We start from the raw sequence: 22,816 nt of genomic DNA, 5'->3' as shown, positions 1-22,816 counted from the left end.
ATTTGTTTACATGCAAATGTTACATGCAATTTTGTGGAACAGATAAGGCACGGTTTCTTGTTACATTTTTATTTCCGCAGCTGACATCACAATGGTGATTTGTCCGGGGATCGGGAACCACAGCGAGAAGCACTACATCCGCACGTTCGTGGATTACTCGCAGAAACAAGGCTACCGCTGTGCTGTGCTCAACCACCTTGGGGCCTTGCCAAACATCGAGCTCACCTCTCCCCGCATGTTCACCTATGGTACGGTATTGTTTGTGTGAATCACCAAAAGTGTCAAACGTATCTGTGAACATTTAAGGTTTTCCTTAAGGAATCCCTTAGATAACATTTAAAGGGTAACTAAACCCCTGATATTTGCTGACTCCATCCTCAAGTAAAATTGAATGGGTGATGTTTGGGTTTAGAGGCAGCAAGAGGGTAGAAAGGAGAGCTCTGCAGTGTGCTTCTGATAGCGGTGAGACGCAAATGTTTGTATCTATTATTGATAGACTAATCTGCATATTGTAATGTGTCTGCGTACCAAAGTACATGGAAACATCATTCACGCCTATAGTACAGTTGAACCTGAAAGGGCGCTGCAGAGGCAGAAATGACTGCAATAAAAGCGTTTTTTAAAGGTTAGGAAATGTTTTTACCGATTTTAAGCAGAATTGGTATGTTTCATTACGTCTGAAGAACACTTTTTAACTATTAATAGAAAAAAATATGGTTTAGGGTTTAGTGCTTCTTTTTAAGGCATTTTTTTCTGTAACACACTTATCTTTAATAGATGGTAAAGGGCACTCTTAAGGTAAACCATACACTCAAAATGTTGTATGCATCCGGGCATAGAAGATTGCATTTGTACAATTAATCTTTTTATTACACTCTCTATGTGTTCTTATATGGACCAGTAGTGTCCAGTTATAAAGATCTACAATTCAGGAGAGCTCAGATTTACAGGGTGGTAGATCACAGTAATCAAGATTAGTCACCACTAGTATAGACTAGGACTGAACAGTATTGTAAAGAAATATATGGAAACATTGTGTTGTTTTTTAATGTTAAAAAAAAATAAAAAATACTACAAAAGTCAAATTTTAGCCTGACACTGATAGTCACCAGAGGTGTTGCAAGTTTTCACATTTCATTACTCTGTTGGTAGAAGTATAGATACTAGGATTTAAAATAATTCTGTAGAAGTTGGAAGTATCAATTTTTTACTCAAGTAAACGTTTAAAAGTACTGGTTTGACGTATAAAAGTACATGTAATGTGAGGGGGAATGCCATTATTGGCAAAAGCTTAGGCCATCTGTATACCCGCACACTCACACACAGCTTTTTCACACTCTGTAGGCTGTACATGGGAGTTCGCATCCATGGTCGGCTACATCAAGAAGATGTATCCCCAGACCCAGCTGATTGTGGTGGGTTTCAGCCTTGGGGGCAACATCGTCTGCAAGTTCCTGGGAGAGAACCGTGCCAACCAGGAGCGAGTGCTGTGCTGTGTGAGCGTCTGTCAGGGCTACAGTGCACTCAGGTAAACTGGTTGTTTCACTGTGTAAAATACTTCAGTGGCTGCTGAAAAAGGGAAAAGTGTGGAGCTGCGTTTGCACAACCTAGCAGGCTTAACAAGTCTATGTCCGGGTGTGATTGGTCCATAAATGTTTGTCTGAACGGCTCAAACCACACAGAGCTAGAGGTTTAGGCAAGATGAACACTTCATTTTAAAGCTAAAAACGATCTTAAATTTTTTTTTGTGATTTTAGTTCAGATGTCAGGACAGTGTGGTAACTTTGTATTATTTTGACCAACATATTTTGTTTTTAATGGGTGCACAGATACACTACCAGTCAAAAGTTTTACAACACCCCCCATTTTTCCCTTTATTTTTGCCATTTTAAGCTTTTCAGGTCAAAGTCAATAAGTGGAAAAAGTACAAAATTCAGTGTCAGCATCCAGTGGTCTAAAGCACTGTTGCCATGATTGGGAGATTGCTGGTTTGAATCCCGATCATGCTGCTTGCCATCAGCTGCCAGAGCCCTGAGAGAGCACAATTGACCTTGCTCTCTCTGGGTGGGTAGATGGCACTCTGTCTGAGTAGCAACTGAATGGATGGGATAATTGGTCTAGCTAAATTGGCAAAAAATGGGAAAAATATAAAAAAAAAATTATACAGATGGTATGCTGGGCAAGTATTTTCACATGATTTTCACACATCAATGAAAGCTAAACAACTATACACTATACACTGTGTGGCCTCTTGTTAATGTGAATGTGATTTCTGGCCCTCACTTGTCTAAGTGGCCGGATGCCTCTGGATATGAACATTACCACCTACTGCGCTGATCATGTGACCCTGTGAATGGAGGAATGTTGAATGTCAGCACACTTTCAGAAATGAAATATCTCCTCTATCTGGCACCCACTATCAGACCTCACTCTATAATTCATTCTGATAATTCACATTACTGTGCTGTGATAAAGAAATACTGAGAAAAAAGCCAAACTAACAAAAAAATATGGTTTCTTTTAATGTGCAAAAAACTCAACTGACAACAGTTACCATATTCTCAGAGTTGTATGCTATTGCTGACCTTGACCTAAAATTATTGATCGATTGTGGCTTTCATTGTGTATTTACATGGGTTGGAAAATTTTACGATATCAAAACATACATATATTGATTATTTGAATACACAAAATCAAACAAAAGACACAAATTTGAATGTCATTTATGATCATTTTAAGGAGGAAATCAAAATATTCTTCTCCTCTTGTGGAGTAGTTCTATTTGATTCTCTACAGGAGAGCAGTAGACTCCTGGAGCTTCAGTGTTTGGTGACTCAGATACTCACATACATCAGCCAGTGTGATGGTCCTTAGTGGAGCCACAGTTCCTCAGTTACCGTGACAATGTTTTGTGTGTGTTTTGTGCGCTGTCCTTCACACATGTATTACAGCCTCAAAATATCTCACACCCACATCTAACATTCTCTGAATAAATATAGTGTGGTTCTGCAGCTCACTTGTCAGTATCTTTTGAAACGATAAAGATTAGTCTTATATAGCCAAAAATAATGTTTATAATAATGTAACATAATAACAATAGATGCAATAAACATGAATAAATACAACAAATACATTTTAAACTAGAAATGGACTACAACAGCATTGAAACAGCATTACACTGTTTTGAATAGTTACCAAAGAAGGAAGGAATGTGAAAAACTTAACAAGGACAAAATCAAAACTGTGTCGTACCTGCTCTGAGTTTGCACCACATGTTTCAAACTATGCTGTAGATTCAGGTTTCCACTGTTGTTGTATTGTAACATCTACAAGACGACTACAAAAAAAATACCTTTGCCACTATTCTAATCATACATTTACCCCAGCAGTTCTGGTCTTTTAACATGGACATTTACAAAGAAAGGCAGCCAGTTTGGTAAACAAACTAGGGCTGTCAACGTTAAAGTGTTAATGCACGCTGTTAATTTGGAATCAGTAACGCGTTACTATTTTGTTTAACACAAGTTAATTAAGGCACCGAATTTGACCCCTACTTCCGCCGTAATCTGCCCCGCCCAACACAGTGATTTGTCGTCCGGCTGAACGATTGAACGGCGCGCTCTGAACTTCCAGCTCAGACCCTGTCAGAGACCTTTGTCTCTCTCTCCCTCTATTTCTCTCTCTATTTCTCTCTTTCCATTTCTCTATCTCTCTCCTCCAGCACCCTACGTAGATTTTATCTCCCCTCAAACAAAGTATATACTATTATTTTAACTGACACCACTAATATACAGTAATTGCATTTTACATTTCTTACATTCATTATTTTATTTACATTTAATTATCCACTATAAAAATTTGCATCTGAAGAAAAACAAAAGCGATTAATCGCAGTTAATCACAGAATTTTGTTGTGATTAATCGTATTCTATTTTTTAATCGATTGACACCGCTAAAACAAACACATGGTAAGGCTAAGTGAGCTTATGTTACATTTCAGCTAACATTACTATCCTAGCCCTGCGCAGCCCGTATCCCTCAGAAAAAAATAAGCAGTTTGTGAAGACAGTAAAACGTTTGTCACTTTAGGTTTTTTTTTTTTTTTTTTTACATTTTTCCCCCCTTTTTCTCCCCAATTTACACAGCCAATTACCCAACCCACTCCATAGGACTCTCCCCCTATCACTAGTGATGCCCCAACGCACCAGGAGGGTGAAGACTAACACATGCTTCCTCCGATACATGTGAAGTCAGCCGCCGCTTCTTTTCGTTTGGTCAGCATTACCGAACAGCCAGCTTGCTGAGAGGAAAGCGCAGCGGCTCGGTTCCAGTACATCAGCTCACAGATGCCCTGTGCTGTGGACATCACCCTAGGAGTGATGCAGGAAGAGAGCGCCATCTACCCACCCGGAGGGAGCAGAGCCATTTTTGCTCCCTCTGAGCTCCGGCAGCTTGATGGCAAAGCTGCATGAGCGGGGGTTCGAACCTGCGGCCTCCCGCTCATAGTGGCAGCGAATTTAGACTGCTGGACTACTCTGCGCCCTTGTCAGTTTAGTTAATGTATAACAAGCATGCTAAGCTATGCTGATTGCTTCAATAAGTTTAAAATTTGCATTTAGAGGCTAAAAAATGTAACTTAAATCCTCCATGACTTCTTTCTCAACATGCCATGCCGGATCTGTATACATCGACGCAACACAGGCAGCCAGTGAAGAACTGCTTAAAAAAGTCCTAACGTTAGAGGAATCGCTGCACTATGACTTTAAATACATTAGTCATTAAGTTACCGAATGTTTGTGCATCCCAAGTCTAAAGTGCACCTAAACTGGATCAGTCTGTATCTAGGATTTATGGACCAGTATGTTACCCTGAAAAAGCTCTACCCCTAAAACCTCCTCTTTTAAGAGCTACACTGCTCCACTGCAAAAAGTTAATTGGCAAATGTAGATAAACATATGTAACTTAAGACGTGTGTGCTTTTATTAAGCAAAATCTAAAAAAAAGAGTGAAGTAATACTTTAAATCAAGCAAAAATCACAGATTATATATCTTAGATTTGGACAGAAGAACCAAAATAACATGATGGCTTGGTGACCTTTTGTGCTTATTTTGAGTTCAAATGACTTAAAATCAGGTAAGAATTGTAAGTGAGAATGATTACGATAATTATTCCTAAAATATCAAAATAAACTTACAATTACACAATGCTTAGTAAGACAAAAAAAATATCAGAGAAAAAAAAAGGATTTATTGCCTCAAAATTAGATAGTTTCACTTGCGAAGATTTATTTTTTTGCAGTGTAATGCTCCCAGGCTTTTTTGAGATGATTAGTGCTGCTGGGGGGTGAAATGAAGAAGCTTGAGCAAAGGTTAAAGTTTCTTAACTTTACTTCAGCCGCCCATAACTACAGACACAGTGAGCATGCTGCCAGGCTGTAGCTGCCTTTTACACACACCGAGACACTGCAGTAGAATGTGGTAGCTGTGGTTTTGGTCTGGTTCTCTGAAAGCCACACCTCTGCTGTTGGAGAGATCTCCTGCTGTTCCGGTCAGCAGCTCAGCTGGCCCGTTCTAGAATGTCAGCAGACTTGGCATGTGGATGTGTATCTCTTTAGTTCTCTTTAAACAGGATTACTTGATTTATTTTATTTTGCTTTCACAACATTTTTTTGTAGGAAGGAGGATGAGTGTGATCTCATACTGTATTGCCATTTGTTATTCTGTAGGAAAAGTATAGATGCTATGGTTTAAAATACTTCTGTAGAAATTGAAGCATCAACTCAACCTTTTAACTCCAGTAAAAAGGTAAAAAGTACTGATTTCAAAATAAATTAAAGTATAAAGCTAATGTAAGGTAAGGGAAAAATGTCATTAAGAACATAAGTACTTCATTACTGTAGTACCTCTGCTTATTCCTCCTAACTTATTCTCATAATATATACAGCTCTGAAAAAAATAAGAGAGCACTTAAAAATGATGAGTTTCTTTGATTTTACCAAACTGAAAACCTCTGGAATATAATCAAGAGGAAGATGGATGATCACAAGCCATCAAACCAAACTGAACTGCTTGATTTTTTGCACCAGGAGTAAAGGCATAAAGTTATCCAAAAACACTGTGTAAGACTGGTGGAGGAGAACATGCCAAGATGCATGAAAAAAACTGTGATACCAGAAAAACTGAAAAACCAGGGTTATTCCACCAAATATTGATTTCTGAACTCTTAAAACTTTATGAATATGAACTTGTTTTCTTTGCATTATTTGAGGTCGGAAAGCTCTGCATCTTTTTTATTATTTCAGCTATTTCTCATTTTCTGCAAATAAATGCTCTAAATGACTAATATATTTATTTGGAATTTGGGAGAAAAGTTGCCTGTAGTTTATAGAAATTTACTCATATATACCTATATATATACATATACCTATAAATAGCAAAATCAGAGAAACTTTAGAAACTGATTGATTTAGAAACTGAAGTGATCTCTTATTTTTTTCCACAGCTTTTCCAGTGTTTAAAATATTTTCTTTAGTCTGATGCTAAGTTCCCTGTACCCTGAAACATTTGTGAGTGTATATCCTGTGAAAGGCTTTTTCTGGGCCTGGTGGATCAGTGGGTGACCCACTCACTGAAATAGCAGGATTAGCCTGTTTTTTGTGTGTCTGTTCAGACAGACAGCATGTGACTGACAGCTTGCATGTGTATATGTGTGCGTTTAGGGCTCAGGAGACCTTCCTGCAGTGGGACCAGTGCCGGCGCTTTTATAACTTCCTCATGGCAGACAACATGAAGAAGATCATCCTGTCCCACAGGTACCAAAATAACTGCAGTAGAGTTATGTAATTGCATAATTGGAAAAATAGGCCAGAGTGTGTATTAGCCTGTCTTTCACAAGGTAGTTAAAGTGACAGCTTTAAGTAATGTCATTCAGTCAGAACATTTAAAAACACATTTATTATTCCCACCTTTGCTGGGTTTAAAGGGGCAGTCTGACCAAAAGAAAAAACATGCCAACATGCCTCTTACAGTAGTGTCTTAATAACGTGTAGAGCCAGATTTTCTGGTTTATGAACTAGTAAGTATTTCTTTCTGATGAGGTTAAGGGCTAATCAGTTTTTTTTTTTTTTTTTTTGCATTTTTGTAATAATAACATCTATAATATCAGACAAATATAACCAAAGTAATTATATTAAAAGCATACTTTTAAAAGATGTTTTCCATCTAACCAGTGTAGCCTTTTGTGAAAAAGGCTACACCCCCCCCCCACAAATTAACTGTGATTAATCACATTTTTTGGAAAGCTTTTTGGAGGACAATTTCACTACTAACCACAATCAGACCTGATTACTGCCAGACCTCTAGAAACAGGAAATCACATGAATCAAAATCCGTGTCTCAGAAAATTTGAGTATTATATAATACCAATTGGTTATATAAGACCAATGGTTTGGAGAGACATGTCATCTGCTGGTGTTGATCCACTGTGTTTTATTATCAAGTCTAAAGTCAGTGCAGTTTTGTTTTCCCACAAAATCTTACAGCACTTCATGCTTCCCTCTGCTGACAAGTTTTATGGAGATGCAGATTTCATTTTCCAGCAGGACTTGGCACACTGCCCACACTGCCACAAGTACCAATTGGTCTTATATAATATTGTAATTTTCTGAGACACTGATTTTTGGGTTTTCATTGGTTGTAAGCCAAGCTAAAGTGAATGCTTAAACAGATCACTTTATGTGTGAGATATGTGAATTTAGACCATCCACTAAATCACCACATCAGTTAAGTTCTATTGGCTCTTGTTCCATAGGGATAGCCTGTTTGGGGGAGGTTCTCCAAAGATGGCCGATGCGGATCTGAGACGCCTCTACACCGCCACATCCCTCATGCAGATTGACGACAACATCATGAGGTGTGTGACCACGAATCTGTGCGTGCAGGAAGGTGTTATGCAATTCAGTCACCCCCCTGTGAAAACCCACATCCCACATTTTGATCTGCATTGTAATTGAGAATTTCTTTTAAGAGGTTTGAGGAAGCTGTCAGAAATAGCTTAAGAAATGGACTCTGTCCTTTTAGCACTCTCTTAGATTTGTTATGCAAACCTATTCTGTCATCATCCTCCAGAACAGACTAGAACATTTTGCTGCTTTCAGCTGATTTTAAATTAGATGTTCACAATGCTATAAAGGAAATAGAAAGCATTATCTATTAGCTGACTGAACTTCTTTCAGGGTGCACACACAAAAATAAAACTCTGTTTAGTGTTGTACTGATCTAGTTTATGAAAAAGTTTCAGATTCAGACACGTTTTTGGGGGTGAGTAATTTGAGGGGTTTTAATCCATGTTAATTTTTACATTTCAGAAAATTCCATGGCCACAATTCCTTAAAAGAGTACTATGAGAAAGAAAGCTGTGTCCATTTCATTCACAACGTGAGTACAAACTCTTTTTGTCTCTTTGCTTTATGATCAATTAGGGAGTGTAAGAGTGTCTATATTTTATCCCAGCAATAGTACATATTAGAACAGATGCAGGTAAGCTTGAGTAGTGTTCACATGTACCTGGTTGATGTGACTTAAATCTGATTATTATTTTAAGCTAAGACAGATCTAATAACAGGTCTGTTTTTGTCAGACATATTGAAATGCAGATTTTAGTCACTTTCATATCTGGTTCCAAACCAGGTGTGTATCTGTTCACATTTATGCAACATGTCTACAATCAATCAGATCAGCTACTGGTGTCCATAACGAGGGGGGCTTTCCCTCTAGCACACTGACCCTCAGGAGTCATGTTAAGCATTATGAACGCTCCCAGGAAGATTTTTTTAGTCTTTATATACAGCTCTGGAAAAAATGAAGAGACCACTTTAGTTTTGAATCAGTTTCTCTGTTTTTGACATTTATAGGTTTATTTTTGAGTAAAATGAACATTGCTTTTTTTTTATAAACTACAGACAACATTTCTCCCAAATTCCAAATACAAATATTGTCATTTAGAGCATTTTAGACCTCAAATAATGCAAAAAAAACAAGTTCTATTCACATTCATGAATTCAAGTTTTAAGAGTTCGGAAATCAATATTTGGTGAAATAACCCTGTTTTTTAATTATTTTTTTATGCATCTTGGAATGTTCTCCTCCACCATTCTTACACACTGCTTTTGGATTACTTATGCCACTACTGGTGCAAAAATTCAAGCATTTCAGTTTGGTTTGATGGCTTGTGATCATCCATCTTCCTCTTGATTATATTCCAGAGATTTTAAATTTGGTAAAATCAAAGAAACTCATAATTTTTAAATGGTCTCTTATATTTATCCAGAGCTGTATAGTTTCTTTGAAGATGACATAAGGAGGTGCATAAACATGTATCAACAGATACAGATTAGTTTTATTTATACATTTACTTTTTGTATGAATATTATTTGTACATATTCTAATATTAGTGTTTTTAATTTTTTTATTTTTTATTAAAGGTAACGGTTTCTGTTGTATTTGTGTTGTAGGTCAATGTTCCACTGTTGCTGGTGAACTCTGCTGATGATCCTCTCGTTCACGGCTCTTTACTCACCATTCCTCGCACCCTTGCAGGTACTGCCTCCTTTCTGCTGTGTGTGTGTGTGTTTTAGCATTAGACTGTGTAGTACTGTGTTTTAGTGATCAACTTAAGTGACTGATGGCCGATATATAAAGCTGATATTTAGTTTTTGTCGCAAATGAGTTTTAGTTTATTTTTTCCATTCATTTATTACAAATAATAATAACAAGAATACACATTTTAGCTATCTGAAGTTACACTATTAAAATAGTTTTGTACTCTAAACTGACTTTAATTCAAAAGGCTCAAAATTGAATATTTAAGGCACCTTTACACGTGGAAAGTTAGTGTAAGAAAAGAAGAGGCACCAGAATATTGGTAAATTACTGACACTTAAAAAGTACAACAATATTATCTTACCTCAATCAGTGAATACTAAGAGGTCAATATTTGTTTAATCTAGTCAGTGTTGGGACTAGATTGGGACTTTAAAAAATAAGGTTAATCTCTTTGCAGTTAGAATTAGTAAAGGATTACTTTAAATAGATTTCCTGTCTATACACATCAACACCTTCCAGCAGGGTATTCACACTTTACTGTAGCTGCAGATTGTAAAAATAGCCCCTTTAAAGGGCTGTCACTTTAACATGGCTATTCTTAGGCCGGCATGTGTGCCAGACTTGGCGGCCCTTACCCCTGTATTCTTACATGCAGCTGGGTTCCAGTAAGCATGAGTGTTTGTGCAGGGCTTCCTGAAACGCTTAATCATGGAGACTGGAATGATTCCCACTTTCACTGTGGGGAAATATATATTATAAGGTGCACTGACGATTTTTGGGAAAATTAAAGGATTTTAATCTTTAAGATTTTATTTTATAGTGCCAAAAAATATGATATTCTAAAATGTACTACTCAAGTAATGAAAGTAAATGTACAAGTATTGTATGTGCCAATCCCTCCAATATAATAAGTACTGTGTACCATGAGCATGATTCTAAAACTGATGTTTAATGTACAATTGGTTCAATAAATCTTTAAGCAGTGCCATAAATAAAGAGTTCTGTATGGTACTGAAAATGGAGCATCTATGGCATAACTCTGAGAACACTTTAAAACATTGTTTTTATACAGTGTGTTTTATTAGATCTACAGTAGATGTTAAATGCAGATCTGGCAATTGATGGATGGGTAGATATGTTCAGAGTAGATCGTCCAATATTTGTGTAATTATGCCACTACTGTTTAATCCGGTTACGCTTTTAACACTGCTCTGGGTGTGTGTGGGTTTTACACGGTTAGGACTGTAGATTTAGTGAGATGGTGGGCTTATTTATGGACCACTGGACAATTTCCCAGTCCTGCAGGCACATGAAGCAGCTCTCAGCTGCTGCCTGGGGTCAAGATTAAAGGTCTGGTCTGCCTCCACTGTGGAGCTCCAATACCCTGCCTGACTGAACTGTGTTCCTGCTCTAAGCTCATGATGCAATTTGCTGTCTGTTTTTGTCCAGTTTTTATGCACTTTTCTTTCTTTATTTCTTATCTGTCGTGCCTTTCTTTCTTTTTGTCTTTCTTTTGTAACATTATGTAAACCTGAGTAATTGAATCCAGCCAGCACACAGAGAGGTGTAGGACACTGGTTTTAACGGGCTTCTGCAGCTGTGTTTTAGCTTTGTAGTTTCATCTAGTGGATGAACAATAAACTGCAGCTTCCTGTGAACAAGAAGCCTTTACAATGAGCTTTGTGCATAGATACTGTAATCCTAATTACTGATTATGATGTGTTTTTTTTCTATGAAGATCAGGTAAATTGCTGAGAAATATTGGCTGATTGACTATGAATCGGTTAAGGCAAAATTTCAGACAAAATAAGCAATTAAATATTCTCTATTGTACAAGTGCATCTCAGTAAATTTAAGTATCATTGGAAAATTACTTTATTCCAATAAACTTTGAAAACGTGAAACTCTATTCTGATCTATTCTAATAGTTTATTTCTTTTATTGTTGGTGATTATGGCTTACAGCCAATGAAAACCCAAAAATCTGTGACTCAGATTCACTGTGACTGAAAATTAGAATATTATATAAGACCATTTGGTACTTTTGGCAGTGTGGGCAGTGTGCCAAGTCCTGCTGGAAAATAAAATCCCCATAAAAGTTGTCAGCAGAGGGAAGCAAGAAGTGCTGTAAGATTATCAGGGAAAACACTGCACTTATTTTGGACTTGATAAAACACAGTGGACCAACACCAGCAGATGACGTCTCTCCAAACCATCACTGATCATCAGTAAATTTTACACTTTATTTGGAAATGAAGTGACCAGAGTCTGGAGGAAGAGTGGAGAGACACAGTCCAAACTGCTTGAGGTCTAGTGTGAAGTTTCCACCAATCAGTGATGGTTTGGAGAAGCATGTCATCTGCTGGTGTTGATCCACTCTGTTTTATCAAGTCTAAAGTCAATGCAGTGTTTTCCCACAAAATTGTCCAGCACTTCATGCTTCCCTCTAATGACAACTTTTATGGAGATGCGGATTTCATTTTTAAGCAGGACTTGAATAGTCAAAAGTACCAATTGGTCTTTTATAATATTAATTTTTTTTTCTAACGTATACTGTTGATAAATTTTAACTTAATCTCTCTCTCGTTCTCTTTTTCTTTTTCTCTCAGAAAAGAAAGAGAATGTCCTTTTTGCCCTCACGTTGCACGGCGGGCACCTGGGCTTCTTCGAGGGTGCTGTTCTGTTTCCTCAGCCTCTTACCTGGATGGACAAGGTCATCGTGGGCTACGCCAACGCCATGTGTCAGTGGGAGAAGCAGAAGCCAGCGTGCAAAAGCCAGGGCGCTCACAACACAGAGACCAAATGCTCGGACAGTACATCTTAACCTTTCACCTCCTTCACTCCATGACCGCTCGCCCTCCATACACACACACATATATACATACATATACAAACACATACATACCATTCTGACCACTCTAACCTACCACAAGTCAGTCACAACACACACACACGTGCTTTTTAAAAAAAAGGACGAGTAGGTAGCCTTTCCAGAGCAAGAAAAACGACAGGGAAAAAAGCGTAATGACCAAAAACGAGCAGACTCATGCCGAGCGCTGGGTACACAGTAGTACACAGTCTGTAGTCCAGATTAGATACGTAGATTCACACGGACTCTTGATTAGCGATTATTGTGCTACATATAGGAGAGAAAAGGACGCTCAGCAACTCGCAGCTGCTTGTGTGGAAATGCTTCATTACAAGCAGCTGCTGTGGACCATCACATCACACCTCTCTGTACTCTGTATTTAACCAGCGGAGAACGGCGGTTATGCAGGCACTGTGTGCTTACAGCTAGAACAGACATGCTGCTGGTTTGCCTCTTCTGTTGGGTACTTCGTTCTTCATAGTTCGCTGCTGTTAAACGTGCTCTCCGCTCAGACCCTGTCAGATTTTTCATTGCTCTTTGAATTGCACAATTGTTAAAGAACAAACACACCACCAACAGATTCTGTCAACTCAACTGGTGGAACTGATTCCAACGTTATTTAGATTCCTCCGTTTGATGACATTCTTAATTTTTTTTTTATATATATGTTAATGTTTTAATTAAAAGGACACTTCAGTGTTTTCAGTCTGAAAAATCAATCTCCATCTGCTGCATCTGTAGCTTTGGATTGACTACCAGAAGCATGAAGGGGAAAAAAGACACAGTTAAAGCCATCTGAAAGCTGAAAGATTTTTTAGCTGCTGATATTTTTTCTAATTTCTGTATATTTTGTTCACCTTTATTGTTGAGGTGGTGAGTGTAAAAGAAAAGAAAAACTGCTACAGTGGTTTGACCCTGAGGATTGACACTTTGTTTTAAATATTTAAAAGATTTAAAGATTTAAAATTTGGCCTACAGTGTATTTGTTAAAAAATACATTCAGACTGCAAAGAATGCAACAACAGTCATTGAGCAACAAATTAGAAAAATAAAAAATGCAGCCCCTTGCGCAACAAAGTAGTCAGTCCATCCCTTTTCTTAATGGTAATTATTATATAGAAATTCCCACACACTACAATTACATACTACCAATTGTTTCCATTGGGTTTGGATAGAGAATAAAATGGCTATATTAAGAAATTTAGAGAGATTTTCTACAGTTTCAGCTATTTCACACCAAACCCTGCTTAGCTGCAGCAGAGCTGCTCAAGCTATCGAAACAGAATACTGGATTGGACTTTTTGTTTTCTGGAGTTGCAGCAGATGGAAACTAGTTTGAAAAAAACTTGAGTGCTCCTTTATAATATTAAAAGCACTTTATATTATTTTATTTGCCATATTCATTGACTAATTAGCAGAGATTTGAAGATTAAACCAGAGACTAGTTGAGAAAAGTATATAATGCAACAAGAGAACTAAATGGAGGAAGGAGAGATGTTCACACTAAGTGACTAAATGACTCTATGATCCCTTATGTTCACCAAAGCCTGTTGCGTTTCTTTTTTTTTATGTATAAAAAAAGAGTAGCCATGTAGTTCACTGTTGTCTGGGACATTTGTCTCTGTCTCAGCATGTCTTGGACACCTATGAATGTGTCTTAGGTTGTTGAGCACTGTTGATAACGCCGTTCTGATCTGCAGTTGTTTGGTTAAGAGTTTGGTTGTGGAGCTGTAGGTCCAGCAGGAGACGTCAGTGCACATGTTTTGAACTTTGCGTCTGTGAAAGCTGGCTTGTTTGGTTAAACTCTGTTCACTCTGTACAGTGTGCTCGAGGATCAGGCTGGATGTTTGTCTGGGTGTCCGTTTTGTGTTGCAGTAGATGTGAGATGAAGTGTCTTGGTTTGCAGCGCCCCCTGCTGCCAGGTTTTGTATTTGATTTGAAAAGAAAAAGGACATTTGTAGATGAACAGGAACAGTCAAGGGAAGTAAAAAAAAAAAGGAAAAGCTACAGTCTTACCTTAATAAAGGTGATTCAGATGTTTCTTTGAGTGATGCTATAGAAGAACTGCTTCTAATCCATTTCAAGTTTGAAGTACCTTCGAAACGTCTGAAGCATCTTCACTTAACGTTCCTGAAAGTTCTTTAGCAGCTTAAAAGTTTTTTCACACTTAAGACTTTTATGGATCACTTGTGGTAAACATGTGAAGCACTTTTAAGAGTGTAAGATGGAGAGAACAGTACAGAAAAGCAGTTTTGGGACACTGTGGATAACAAGTTTTATGTTTATGGTCATTGTTCTTACTGTATCTAAAAGTGCACAATATGGACAAAAGTATTGAGTTATCCTGCTTTTGCTGGAGTATCTGTTCAAACATTTATAGGAATTATTTGGCTATAACAAACAAAAACAAACCAAAAAAACAATATAAAATAAATAAATGGACACTAATTTATTAATGTTCTAAAAAATATTGTTTCATGAAAGTAATTTACATTGATTTCTTTGTAACTGGGATCCACTGAAATGAAACTAATAAAATCAAACAACCAAACAAATAAAAACATTTTTGCACTGGTTTACATTCATTTTGTCTTTTTTTTTATACAAGTGCCTAAATTAAAGAGCCTAAGAGGTATTTTTGTTGTGTTTTTTTTTTTTTTTTTTTTTTTTTAAAGAAACTTCAATTTATAAAACTACAATTAAACAATATTTATTGAACACTGATCATTTTTAACATACCAGCGGACCAACAAAGCACAATATGACAAGTAATTTTTTGGTATAAATTATTCAGTATATTTGTTTATTTAATGAAAAAAATATTCATCATAATGTTTTGCCTTTTTTTTTTTTTTTTTTTTTACAAAGAATTTCATTTGTCAAATATTCGGTGGATCCACAGTTATAACAAAACAGGAGAGAGAGAGGTATCTGAAAATTTCCAAAACCTTCCAATGAGAAAATCCAACAAGTCTGACTAAGCATTCCTTTCACAAAAATTGTGCTCTAGAAATTTAGAGCTGTCCCTTTAAAATGAAAGATGTTCAAGCAATTTAGAGAGCTTCAATTAGGTACCAGGATTATAGTGTTGTTGGTTGTTGGAACCTTCTTTTATGCTTGATTTCAAAGGAACAGCTCAGACAGTAGTAGCTAAATAAGAGAATATCCAGAGTGTCCTGAGACTGCTTTTGAGCTCTGTCACAGTATTATAATTAGGAGTGTAACGGTACATTAAAGTCACAGTTCTGTTTGCACCACAATTTGGACCGTACAGTTCATGATTCAAAAGACTGGTTCCGGTTTCTTTTGACTTTATTTGATCTGACTGTTGTTCAAGTTCGAGATTGTTCCATCTAATGTCTTATAGCGCCCCCGTGAGGTAGAGAACACAGCCTGACATTTGGTAATTAGTGTGATTGCAGTAATGCAATCACAGTATTGATCTTCTTAAGTCTGTTTCTTATTATTATTCCACCTGTTTTTTGTCCGGTTAACTAGTGCCGCAGTTTTCGAAATATCGACTTCGTTCAAAAGAGAAAACGTGCGTCCATATCGGGAATGGTGGGCTTGTATACAGCTTTCCGATCGGACTTACGTTTTTCGTAAAAACTTCGTAAGTACGCGTTTTTTTGCCCATTGAAAATGAATGGGCAGAACTTTGCACGCCCGTGGACGTCGCAATTTTTGAAATACGAAGATGAAACCAATTGAGGACCTGTAGAACTTATTGAGCTCTTTCCGAAAATATGCGTTACGAAAAGTTACGACGTACGGATTTCGTACGATTGTCGTACGAAGTGGCCCCATTGGAATGAATGGGGCAAATCGGAGGACGGCAGCTAGATCGAAGGAGAGGTAGCTAGAACTCCAGTACTGTGAGTGTATGGAGCAGCTATGGGATTAGGTCAAAAGTTTGGACACCCCAGCCCCCCAGCACTGTGTATAATGAAGCCACGGGTCAAAAGTTTGGACACCCCGGCCCCCAAGCACTGTGTGTAATGGAGCCTCGGGTCAAAAGTTTGGACACCCCAGAGCCCCAGTACTGTGTGTAATGGAGCCACGGGTCAAAAGTTTGGACACCCCTGAGCCCCAGTACTGTGTGTAATGGAGCCACGGGTCAAAAGTTTGGACACCCCAGAGCCCCAGTACTGTGTGTAATGGAGCCACGGGTCAAAAGTTTGGACACCCCAGAGCCCCAGTACTGTGTGTAATGGAGCCACGGGTCAAAAGTTTGGACACCCCAGAGCCCCAGTACTGTGTGTAATGGAGCCACGGGTCAAAAGTTTGGACACCCCAGAGCCCCAGTACTGTGTAATGGAGCCACGGGTCAAAAGTTTGGACACCCCAGGGCCCCAGTACTGTGTGTAATGGAGCAACTGGTCAAAAGTTCGGGTACGCCGGTCAGCTCTGCAATCACACTCGCAGTTTCTGTAGGAACTGCAATCTAGTTATATACTAAAGTGTGTTTCCACACATACCCAGCAGTCCTAACACAACATATTTGTATAATCCACCATGATTTTATGTCAGAATAGCCATGAAATTGATGACTCATTTATTTTCAATTATTTTAAATTCAATCCAATTTAAAAAAAACTATATTTGTATTGATCACAACACTATTCTGTGATTAATTAAGAATAATTACTTCTTTTCTTTTTCTTAAAAGAAGCAACATTAGATTGACAAAGTGAAGTATATGTTTACAGAATAAATAGCATTAATCACAACAAAATTCAGTAATTAATCGTGATTAAATATAAAAATAATTTAAAGTGTTAATGAATGAAATTAAAAGTTAGCTTATGCCAGCAGCTCCGTGCATATGTGTGTGTGTGTGTATGTGCACATGCACTTGCACACCTGTGCCTGAAAAGAGAGAGATTTAAAATGTATAGTAGCATACATTAAAAATAGATGCTGCATTAACCTCCCTGGAAAAAAAAAACGCTAATACGTCACTGAGCTCTGTAAAATTAGTTCATTACAGGAGGTTGTGGCCAAACTTGGTAACGCAATTAATCTGTGGTTAAATAAAAAATTAACGCATTAAAATGTTCACATGCGTTAATGCTCTATCTTTGACAGCACTAGTTTAAATCCAAATGGCAACAGATAAAGAATAAAGCTACATGAACGAGGATGGGCTATGTTTATAATTATAATTGATAACACAGCTAAGCTACAGCTCCCACACTACTGTGACCCCTGTGATACAGTGTGTGTACTGTTACACCCCTAATTTAAATCTAGTTTAAAACTCTATATCCTGTTAATTCCCTTTAAGAGACTTTCCTAAAGCATAATTCCGGTTGTGGTGATGTCTGTGATGCAGACAACACAGAATCCACTTTGGTTTCATGTTTATGGGATGCCCTGGGACTTATTGTTTTATTAGTTTGATCAGAGATTGAGAGGCTGTAGAGGAATCGCTGTATACGCAGGACTGTGTCCTGAACGTTGTGTTCTTTATGTATTTTGCCCTTGTGGTAATTGTTAAGGTCTATATTATTGCAGTTTTTTTTGCTTCAGTTTAAAGGAGCTCTCTAGCAGTTTTCAGCCTAATCTCTCTGTTGACCACACTTGTGGTAATTGTTAAGGTCTATATTATTGCAGTTTTTTGTGGTAGTGCACAGTTTACCAAATCCAAATCTAGAACAGTACTGTAAATTTAAGGCAGGTTATTTTACTTTGAAAAGGATGAAAGTAAAGACTTTAAGGGGAAAAAAAAGTCAGACACTCTTATAACTGTAGCTTCAGTTTTAGGTGTTTTAAAAGTTTTGAAGTGGTGTGAGCTGTCTAGTAAAAGACTGTACACAACAGATAAGCGATAAGTTGGTCTGGATTAAGTTTTTGATTAAACTGCTATAAAGTTTCTGTCAGCCTTCTACTTCTACTTAGACTGAATAAGTTAATCCACTGAGGTCTGTAAATTAACTGGCTGTCTTCATGCATCTATTAATATCTGTGCAAAAACACAATTCAGATATATGAAATCAACTGCATCTTATCCCAAGGTTGTATGTGAATCACATATTAAGTTTTAAGGCAGTAAAAACAGCTAAGATTTAGCTGAAGAGAAAAATGTAACTGAAAATCTGCATTTAAAATCAACAATTATTCAATCAAGTCTTCAGTGATTTTAATTTGGTGAGTGTTCATAATCAGCTTTACAGCAAACATAGACTGTACTATTGCAGATATATTCATAAGAACTAGAACTGCACCATATTGGGGAGAATTTTTTATTGGATAATACATTAAATTTTGCCAAAGCTCAAACAGCCAGCATGTTATGATCAATATTAATAAGGCAGTTTATGTATCAAGTAAAACAAATGGGGTAGAAACAGTGCACATGTGTACATTGTGATATTATTCAATACTGGATAAGAACAATAAAAATATATATATATATGTTTTGAAGCACCAGTGAGTTTGTGGACTCCAGAGGGTAAACCGTACTGTATCATTCTGAAAGAGGATGAAGTGTTAGTGTAGAGGAGATCGTTCCTCAGACATTAGATCTTTACAAACTAACAGACAAAAGAAGAATATGATGGTGAACATAAACCTGACTGTGTTGGTTTTTACTGCCACACTCACCAAATGTTTCTGGGCCCACTTGAACTTGACCATTCTGAATCTGGTATTGATTTGTTGAAATTGGGAATGCACTGAAATGAAATTGTTTGTCTGAAACCAAAACTAAACAATATGAAAATGTTGTTAATTTCATTCATTTTGCATTAATTTAATAGCACAGGGTGGGATGACGTGCTGTTCAGGTGAATTGGACTATGTGTTTATCCACCCTGCGATGGATTGGTGGCCTGTCCGGGGTGTATCCTGCCTTTTGCCCAGTGGCTGCCAGGGTGTGATTAAGTGAAAACTGTTAACATCCCAGCAGAAATTCCAACAAAGCACAATATGACTAAAAATAAATTAGTCACTGTTCACATTGGTTTTTTGTAAATTATTGGGTTCTTTTAAGTATTTTATTTTTTTATTTTCAGACCAATAATTTCAGTTTCTAAATATTTGGTGCATTCCTAATTTTACAACATTTTATCGATGAAAAAGATCATTCTGGAGATATCCTATAGAGAAGGCCATAATGTTCCCCATAAAAAGGGTCTTTGTACAATATTTCATGCTTTTATGCTACATTAAAAAAGGGACATTTGGGTATTTTCCCTTCTGAATAATTTGAGTTTGTTTCAGAGTTTGTTGAGATTTCAGTTTCTGTTCAGGCTCTTTTTGCTGGTTGTTGGAACTTGTTAGATGGAGACTGTACAATTAGGCCTGTCATGATAATTGTGATATTTCTGTTTTCTGACCTCAGTATCGTCCATTGTTTTTTCTATATGTGTTGTGTTACACAATGACCAATGGCGTCCCATAATCACAGAGTAGGATGTGGTAGGTTTAAAAGAAAAAAAAAAGGTATACCACCTCCACACTATGATTATTAGAGATAGTATAAATGGATTTAATTACATTAGTTGCATTATTGGGTCTGGTACAATACTAAAATATGGTTTATTTCTCACTTATTTCTGTGTCAATATGTCATCCAGTAAAATGTGGTTATCTTGACAGGCCTATGTACAGTTGATGAAGAGGAGCTAACAGTGTAAAACATCAAATCAAATCAAAAGTCAAATTTAAGCCGTTGCCGTTAACTCTGCCACAGCCAGCTGCTGTGATTGGTCAGCTAAGCATCGTATTCCCACCTTCATGGTATAAATGCAGAGCAGTGTAGACACATCAATGCACAAATATAAATGTTCACAATGGCATAGACCATTTATACAGACTTATGCACTGACTCAACACAGAAGTAGAAATTAAAACAGCCTTAAGCCTGACCTGTTGATGGACCCACTGAGACTTGACCTGTCTTGACTTTTACTATTATTAATTTCTTTTTATCTCTTAAAACCAGACCAAATTCACAAACCAGACTGAGCACATTTTAGAGAAATTATGTGGATCTTGTTCAGCTATGCTGATGATTTTTATCGATCAAACAGATTGAAGACCACTCTTATTCCATGTTTTATACTCTTTCAAAGACCTCAAACAGGGAAAAACATAGTTTGTAGGTGCGCATGTCAGGGGATCGGAGCAGTGTTCCAGTCTCTGCAGTAACTCGATTCAGAACCTCTGCCTTTCTGAATGTTTTCACTTACCTATTTGTTTGTTTTGCACAAAAATGCAGGCTTTTGTTGCATCTCAAATATTTTTTTGAATTTTTGAACTTAATTCTGCTACTGTTGTTCTTGTATTTTATATATATATATTTTGTGTATTATTACTGTTGTCGATCTTACTGTTATTTACTCAGTTGTGTTGGATTATGATGATTGTCAGCGAATGACTGTGGGTGTGTGTTGAGTATCGACACCTTGTGGTTCTGACAACCAATTAAAAAAAAAAAAAAAACAGTGTAAAGAAATGTGTAAGGCTTACATACAGAGCTTGGGTTAATGTGGACCACAGGATTTTTTTGGATAATAATATCAGCAATAAGGTGTTATTTTTCCTCCTTTCTCTCTGCCAAACTGAACAGCCTTGTCCTAAAAAAATTAAAAATATAAATACAGTGTCAAATTGGGAGTATGGAGAAATATAGCACTCAAACTGCTGTCTAGAAGCGATCACAGACACTATCACAAACAGCATTGGTGACATATCTGTTTTGGAAATGCCTGACCCAGCAAAGTATTGAGTAAAATAAAGATAAAACAATTTTAAATTCTATTTTAGGTTAACATTAATATTCATGGAACCATTGGCTTTCACATTCATACCAAATCACAGAAAAACGTCACTCATGACTCTACTCGTCCAGAAACTTCTGCTTCCTGGAGTTTTGGAGTCGAACACAGTGATACACCTCACAGTCTTCACATTGCTGCGTGTTTAATGAGTGGTTTGTGTCCATTAATTGATCATATTTCACTCATCATTGACCATTAATAATTCATCTAAATCACCAGTGTTGTGGAAATTTGGTGGTTTGGAGTGAAATAATAATGTTGAATGCTGAGTCAGGATCGAAGTGAGTAGCAAGGTTTTATTGTCAGACAGTGTCGCGAACACCAAGAATCTGCTTATCTAGCTACCCCCTTCATTCCTTTTTATATGCTGTCTTAGCCCCTCACCCCACACACGTTGTATGCAGCACGTGTGAGTATGTGGCCTAAAAGAGTGTGACCTTTGAAAGGTGTGAGTAGGTCACATGCGAAGAGCTTTATTGATTGAATAATTGGGTTAAACATGGTTTATGTGTTCCGAAATAAATTATTTTCTTGTAAAAAAAAAAAATGCTTTGAGTGAGTTTTTTTTTTCCACATTTATTTGTGTGTGTGTGTGTGTGTGTGTGTGTGTGTGTGTGTGTGTGTGTGTGTGTGTGTGTGTGTGTGTGTGTGTGTGTGTGTGTGTGTTTGTTTCTTGGTCTTCCTCAGGTAGAAGTATAGATGACAGTGTTTAAAAATACTTCTGTAGAAGATAAAGTATCAACTCAATCGTTTTACTTAAGTGAAAGTGTAAAAGTACTGGTTTCAAAACTACTTACAGTATAAATAAAAGTATTTTTTAGGGGTACAAATGCCATTAAGGTGGACAAAAGGGTAACACTTTATAATACTGTTCTATAGTTAATAGGTAACTAAGCATGAACTAAGCAATACCTAATTAATAGTGCTGCTTAACACCTAAATCCCTTAATACTAACCTGCAGGGAGTACTGAGCAAATGAGTATACTACTTAATTTTAAAGTCAACATCATAGTGGTAATAAAATGCAAATTCTTTTACCTATTTTTTTAGGGTCCTTCTTTTCAGAATATTTTTTAACCCTTGTGTGGTGTTCTCATTGTGTGGTGTTTTCATTTTCCATCAAATGATACTAAAAAAATATTTTTTCTAACTCAACTCATTGGCATTGGCTCATTTTTTGTGAAAAACATATATCAAAACACATTTTCGATAAACACACACTGTACACCCCCCCAACCTACATATTTATATTGGGGGGGGGGGGGGGGTAGGTAGGTGTGTATGTGTGTGTTTGTAGGGGGCAGTGTTGTGCTGCTGTGTTTAGCGGACCTGTAGCAGAAGAAGAGTGGGTGTGTAGCGCTGCTAGGCTGTTAGCCGCTCTGATTCGGTTTGTAATCCGGTTTTTGATCCGGTTTGTGGGGAGATGCCGGCTGTGTCTAAAGGGGACGGGATGCGGGGCCTGGCGGTCTTCATCTCCGACATTAGGAACTGTGAGTGGGGGAGCTGGGCGGGTCGTTCCGCTAACTGCCTGCAGCTAGAGAAGCTAAGCTAAGTTTAT

General features: G+C 37.3%; 2 protein-coding genes and 1 long non-coding RNA gene across 4 annotated transcripts in view; all 3 read left to right on the top strand.

Moving 5' to 3' along the window:
• The window catches only part of abhd2a (abhydrolase domain containing 2, acylglycerol lipase a), a 29,311-nt gene extending 13,978 nt beyond the window's left edge, over positions 1 to 15,333 (top strand). The window contains exons 5-11 of the mRNA XM_007260228.4: positions 81 to 248; positions 1,345 to 1,528; positions 6,720 to 6,812; positions 7,811 to 7,912; positions 8,367 to 8,436; positions 9,513 to 9,597; positions 12,212 to 15,333. Coding sequence (XP_007260290.3) covers positions 81 to 248; positions 1,345 to 1,528; positions 6,720 to 6,812; positions 7,811 to 7,912; positions 8,367 to 8,436; positions 9,513 to 9,597; positions 12,212 to 12,426 — 917 coding nt within the window. The 3' untranslated portion in view covers positions 12,427 to 15,333. The remainder of the gene's footprint in view (positions 1 to 80; positions 249 to 1,344; positions 1,529 to 6,719; positions 6,813 to 7,810; positions 7,913 to 8,366; positions 8,437 to 9,512; positions 9,598 to 12,211) is intronic.
• Positions 15,334 to 16,426: 1,093 nt separating this feature from the next.
• Positions 16,427 to 20,046, top strand: LOC111192491 (uncharacterized). The gene is made up of 2 exons (XR_002649915.2): positions 16,427 to 17,972; positions 18,072 to 20,046. It is a non-coding gene; the product is annotated as an uncharacterized LOC111192491 (long non-coding RNA).
• Positions 20,047 to 22,577: 2,531 nt separating this feature from the next.
• The window catches only part of LOC103033785 (adaptor related protein complex 2 subunit alpha 2), a 31,798-nt gene continuing 31,559 nt past the window's right edge, over positions 22,578 to 22,816 (top strand). Inside the window, exon 1 of one of the 2 annotated variants that reach the window (XM_049465462.1) lies at positions 22,578 to 22,748. In XM_049465462.1, the coding sequence (XP_049321419.1) occupies positions 22,682 to 22,748 (67 nt within the window). In that variant the 5' untranslated portion in view covers positions 22,578 to 22,681. The remainder of the gene's footprint in view (positions 22,749 to 22,816) is intronic. The other variant, XM_049465463.1, reaches the window with a different exon arrangement.

This window comes from Astyanax mexicanus, chromosome 16 (assembly GCF_023375975.1).
Source record: "Astyanax mexicanus isolate ESR-SI-001 chromosome 16, AstMex3_surface, whole genome shotgun sequence".
Taxonomy (NCBI): Eukaryota; Metazoa; Chordata; class Actinopteri; order Characiformes; family Acestrorhamphidae; genus Astyanax; species Astyanax mexicanus.
This window is presented reverse-complemented; position numbering and strand designations above follow the sequence as displayed.